The sequence below is a fragment of the Buceros rhinoceros genome, unplaced genomic scaffold (assembly GCF_000710305.1).
Source record: "Buceros rhinoceros silvestris isolate BGI_N320 unplaced genomic scaffold, ASM71030v1 scaffold12285, whole genome shotgun sequence".
NCBI lineage: Eukaryota > Metazoa > Chordata > Aves > Bucerotiformes > Bucerotidae > Buceros > Buceros rhinoceros.
The window spans coordinates 44,064-50,063 of NW_010413683.1; the positions used below are offsets into that span (position 1 = coordinate 44,064).

At 40.6% G+C, this 6,000-nt stretch overlaps 1 protein-coding gene across 1 annotated transcript in view; it reads right to left on the bottom strand.

The window, feature by feature from the left end:
- Positions 1–5,914, bottom strand: part of MYRFL (myelin regulatory factor-like) — a 32,491-nt gene extending 26,577 nt beyond the window's left edge. Inside the window, exons 1-3 of the mRNA XM_010136849.1 lie at positions 5,904–5,914; positions 4,972–5,039; positions 1,159–1,306 (exon numbers count right to left, since the gene is read on the bottom strand). Coding sequence (XP_010135151.1) covers positions 1,159–1,306; positions 4,972–5,039; positions 5,904–5,914 — 227 coding nt within the window. The remainder of the gene's footprint in view (positions 1–1,158; positions 1,307–4,971; positions 5,040–5,903) is intronic.
- Positions 5,915–6,000: the final 86 nt, after the last annotated feature.

Here is a 6,000-nt window from a genome sequence, read left to right on the forward strand (position 1 = left end):
ATAATGGCAACAGCATGTGTATTTGGATGCTTTAATGCTCAGCAACACATTGGCTTTGTTGACACAAGCCACCAAGAAATGTGAATCAGGAACTTCAATTTTAAGAATATGGGAACCAACAAGTTATTGAGTAGTGGCAGGAGAGCAATCTCCCACCGTCAGCTCACAGCTCTTAAGTAGTCATTGACTGAAAGTAAAGAATTCCTGACTGTAAGAGGAGTCAGAAGCCACTTCCATCTAGAGTGACAATTCACATGACAAACACAGGTGGAGGTTTCTTGGCCCATCCAGTTCCCAAGGGCTAGAAAGGTGTGGACACTGAGCTGTCTGCTCTCTCATCATGTCAATACGTTAGGAGAAGAGTTGTGTGGGACACAGCAAGATGTGTATTGTCCCTATCATGCTGTGCACACACAGGGAATGTCAGTGTCCAGCAATAACACTGATAAACTCCCATGAGTACTGTGAGCAGGTTGGGCTAGAGGAAAACTGAAGTTTACTATGCTCTTTAAGTCCTGTGGAGACAGTGACAAACTGTTTGCACCAATTCTGGGATTAAACCAGACACTATAGAAGGGCTTTTGTTAAGAGGGATCATTCACTAAATAACAGAATAGAGAAAACCAGGAATGCAAAGCAAACTTGGAACGACCTTTGCCAGACCACGTGACGAAAAATATTATTTACATTCTGATTTATAAAGGAAAACCCTAAATCTTTGGCTAAACAGTTGCACATCATATATATGCATATAGTTACTAACACTTAAGGTGTACAAGCCCAGATCTCTTCTGTTTCCATCTTCCTTTAATATTTTTGGCCATTAGAGGGAAAAGTGTCATATAATTCAGTAATTACCTGCTCCAATGTGCTTGACAAAACAAAAAAAAAATTAACAGATATTTTAAAGCTAAACTCATTTCTTTTTCGTCCCTAAATCCCTGAAGGAAAATCAGAAAACCTGGCATGAATTTCAACCAGTGTTTAGAGCTCTGCTTATCTGATACACCTGCAGATTCATATGCCATCATGCCTGCTATACCTTCTTCTTCAGTCTTATTTTCAATAAGAACAAGGGATATCAAATCTCTCATATATTCCTACAAAACAAAAAAAAAAAGAAAACAATTTTTGCCAAGTGTAAACATCAGTACTTACAGGTTTTCATAATTAGAGTTAAATAAGCTGTGCCACTGAGAAGTTTGGTATGGGTGCCATGTTAGAGCTTGACAGCATTTTTCCAGAGTTGCATTCTGTGCATCACTGTCACATTCTTGCACTTCAGCTGCACAGTCCTTAACAGCTGCTGTAGAGAGATAGTAACAATTCTGTTATTACTTTTCTGACTAGCCAAAAATCCTGCCTAAACACTTTTATAAACATATTTTATATATTTATATAAATACATACATACATATAAAGCAGAAACATATTGCCTGTATATTTAAACCTGATTGTCCTTTGCAGTTATTCCAAAAGATTGTGTTATATTTCCCTGCCCTAGGAAATATATTTTTCAGCTTTCCTGATTTGCTAAATATCACACAAGCAGCACTTCCTATTTTTATTCTCTTCAAAAGGATGGATAGCTTCCTTTGGGTGAAAAAAAGTAAAGGGAAAAAGAAAAAAAAAAGGGGGGGGAGCTAAACATTTTACTGTAAAGTTGTAACACTGCAAGAAGCAATTAAGGAAAATAATTACATACGTTTCCCATTTTCTCTACTACAAGTTTAAACTGAATATACTCCAACAGGTACTTTGTCCCAGAGCAGAAGGCACAGTTTTCCAACAGAAATCACATTCACCAGTACATCTGGTTGACTGGTTAATGCTTTGAGATCTTACATGTTTTATTAAGAGAGGAGCACATGATAAAAGAGACAGACGAATGAGGTACAGTAAGGACAGGAGAAAATACATGATTGAGCTTATAAGTTAAGATCCATCCACAGCCAGTGGCAGCACAGATAGACAGAGCCTACAGAATCTTTTCAGGCCCAAGCTTCATTTGTAATTCCTCACTTCTGACATAGAGCAGAGGGAAAAATATAAAGAAAGAAAAACAGTGAAGAGATTCACATCTCATTTCTAAATGATCCCCATACCATTTTAACTAATAGCTATGTTCTTTTTCCAATAGCACCTGTGTTAGGGCAATTCTATTAACAGTGACTCCCAACGAAAGCATATTTCAAAGCTATGTCTTTATATCTTAGAAACAGCAACAGCAATTTCAGACACCAAAGAGTCTGCTCGTCCTTTCTTTCCAGCAGTGGTAGAGTTAGAGAACTAGTCACAATAAAGGAACACTGATCAAATAGAAGATACCAAAGTAACCCACTAAATCCAGCTGCTACTCATTAAAAGTGTTCCAAAAGATTGATTTAGTGCGAAAAATAACTCACTCTGAAGGAATAACAAGCAACTCTCATTTTCCACTAACAGACAGGGGTGCAATTCCTCAGATAAACTGTTCATTAACAGAGAGTCTCATACTTCACAGAAGCCGATCTATTTCTGTGTATGCCTGATAAGCTTTTTTTGTATCAAGTGGTATAAGCTTAACATTTTTATCTTGATAAAACAATGAGCCAAATTAATTTGGGAAAGGCACGGGGAAGAACACACAGTTTTCACCAAGCTTGTGCATGGACACACTTTGTAGGAAAAATAGGGAGTTAAGATGATAATGGGAAATTGCAACCTATTTCCTCATTTACCACATTAATTCCCTCTTAAGCTGACCCAAGATGGTTTCTCTGTCCAGTCAATATAGCACCAAACAAAGTCATCATAGCGTGGCATCATTCTGCTGGCTCACATGTGAAGAAGGGCAGAATATTTTGTCCCAAGAGTCCTCAGGAAACATGAACCTCTAACACTGCTTCTCTCTTCATCAAATACAAACAGCTCCTGGTTTTCAAAAACACTGAAAAGGTAAATTCCCGCTAGCCTGGTAGTGAACTACGCACCATTAATGCTACTACTGCGCTCTTAAAATTCTTACTTGCCTATGGCATGAAACACTAAATTTCATTTTCTCACAGTTGCTTACCTTGTCTGGAGTCCTGAGGCTGAACTAGACAATCAGTAGCATCTCCCAGTAATTGTGAGAGCTTCCTTTTTTTGCCTGACACTGCAGAAATACTTTTTAAAAAACACAAGTTGCATTATTCATTTATAAGTTTCAACAAAGATATTAGACAATCATAACAAAAGAACACCCAGGTATCTCATGCTAACTGTATTGCCATCCAAACTCCGATTTGCCAGTGGGAGGAGATTGTTGTTGGCTTTTTAAAACTGAATTATGCAATTTTTCCTTACAAAACATAAAGCACTTCATTTTTTTATTTCATATGAATAGAGAGGTTGATCTCTTTTTAAAAATTTACACAGTGCATAAGCAGCAGGGTTTTATTATTTCCTGACATTTGCATTAAAATCACAGCTTTATCTTAAATTATTGCACTGCACCAAGTGTGAACTCACTTTCCTTCTTGCACAGAAAACAGTAGTAGCAGTTACACTAATATGTTAACAAAGATCTCAAGGGGCAACTGCTCCCTAAGTTTTCCCTTTTCCCAGATAGTGAGATTTCAAAAAATGCTCCTTTATGCAAATGGAAAAAACCTTATTCCAAAGGTCTGATATTATAAAATGTAAACTAGAATATCCTGACAGACGGCCACTCCTTCCGGGTGGGAGACAAAGCAAGCCAAACTCTGGGTCTCAGTCAGGCCCAGTAGGTACTCAAACTAAGGTTTCTCCATGAGTAGAAGAAAAACCTGCCCACCGCATGAACTGTTACTCTTTTTCTGGGTTTGTTCAAATTTCCACATTTGGTCAAGAATTATTTTGTATCTTAAGTTCCAATAACGAAAGGATTGCCTCAAAAAATAATATGATTTTGACAAATGGATACCTTCTACTGGAAAACAAAGAGCACAAATACAAGCAATACTAAGAAACCCAGGCCCAGCTTCCTTCCTCGACATCACATGTAACATGTAATTGAGCTCTGTACAGGGGGCAGAGCATCTGCAAGCCCAGGACTGATACCCATGAATTCACATTGCTCTCCCAACAACCAGAAAGGTCCCTCCCCCTCCGGCATGCATCAGTCAGTTCACTCTTACTAGGTATCGCAGTGGGATGCTTTCACTACCCGGTGTATTTTAAATAATTAAGCATGCACAACACGCTGGTGGGTGAATATGGCAGATAGTATGTGAATACTATTTCACTTGGTTACATAGGTATGACAATTTTTTTTTCCCTTTCGTATCACTTGTCAGAATACTTACAAGGTCCTTACAGATATATCCCTACAAGTATTGCAAAATATCTGGATATTTTTATAGCTCAATTATGAAGCATCTATTGATCCCTCCTCAGCTTTCTAACGTTATAAAAATTTAAATTCGTTCCTACGTCCAATCTGAACTTGACAATCAAGATGTTTAAAGAACCCTCAACCACAAATGTCTCAAAAATGTCTAAACACTGCCATCCTGTGGAAAAACCCACACCCATGGGGATTTTACACCAGTCTTAAACCATGTCTTCTACCAGCTCTGCTTTTCTTTTTCTTATCTGTCTCATCCTTTGCATTTACCCAGAAAACTGAGATGTATTTGGCTGAAAGTATGAATAATTAAAATCCAAACAGCTGGAGGAGGTAGAATGATTCCAAGGAGTCACAGCATTTTCTGTCTTCAAGCAGCAGCCTTGGGGGATGGTGCAGGGATGCCCACTGGCACTGGGGTCAGAGTAAGTCTCCATAAACCTGCAGGGATGCTTGCTGGGTGCCACAGCAGAAGGGCAGGGGAGTGGAGGCTGCAGCCCACTGGGCCACGTAGTGTCATACCATGCGGCTGCAAGAAGTAAACAAACAAAAAAGTAAGAGCCAAGAAGAAGACCTGGAGACCTTCCTATGAGCTTGGGAGAGGCCAAGTTCATGTGACCTACTCTGGAGCTGTGGCGGAGAACACTGTTCCGATTCAGAGTCCGGTGGGGAGTCTGGCAACTGGCTTTGCCTAGGGACGAAAAACAGATTTCAATTTCTACTGGGAGGAGACACGGAGGACAACCACAAGGCAATGCTGAAAGCAGCTGGAGGGAAACCACCAGGCTACTGACAAGGGTCTTCAGGAAGCATTGCTCATCGTGGTTAGTGTCCCTTCTTACAGGATCAATGTCACTTACACTTCAGCAGACCATTTCCTACGGCCCTCTGCCTTGCCCCCAAGCAGGGAAGCCCCGTCCCCACCAGCTCTTGCCAAAACCTTCCTCCACAACCTGCTGACTTCAATCCTCCTTCCTTCCCACAAGCCATTCTTCAGTTAGGTCCGGGCACTCCTGCGACCGAATATGCAGAGCTTGTAAGGTCTTAAAATCCAGTATCTCTAGATTACAGGTTAAAGACCTGTAGCATCTACATCCACTGATTTCTTAAGACCTTACTTCAGCCAAAGCACTCTTCAGTTTCTATCAGATCTTGGCAAGTCCCACTTTAGCACCTTGCTCACCATGAGAGGCAGCATGGAAGGAAGCAGGGGCTGCCGCACCAGTGGGATGTCCATTATTTGTCCAGTTTGAAACAAGGGCTTTTACAAGCTCTCCAAGAAGATGCAGAAGCATAATGTGGGTTTTCTACGTGTGACAAGCTACCTTCCCTCTTTTCAGCCCTGCGCAATCTTCCACTTCCGTTCGGACAAACAGGGTGAGGGGGCAACAGCATCTTCTATGCCCAAATCACAGAGGAGCTGATAACAACGAGTACTAACAGATCCATCCTAAAACCCTCCTCAAAGAAAAACTTCTAAAACAAAGCAAAGCAAAGCAAAACCAAAACAAAACTCATTCCTTGTGGGAGACACGCCATTCGGTCGTGTTCTAACCCAAACGCCATTGCCGACCGATGATTTACAGCCCCCTCGTTTATCAACGGGGAGAATCTCGACTCGTTGCTGAATCCCGACGGACGAATACCTCCCC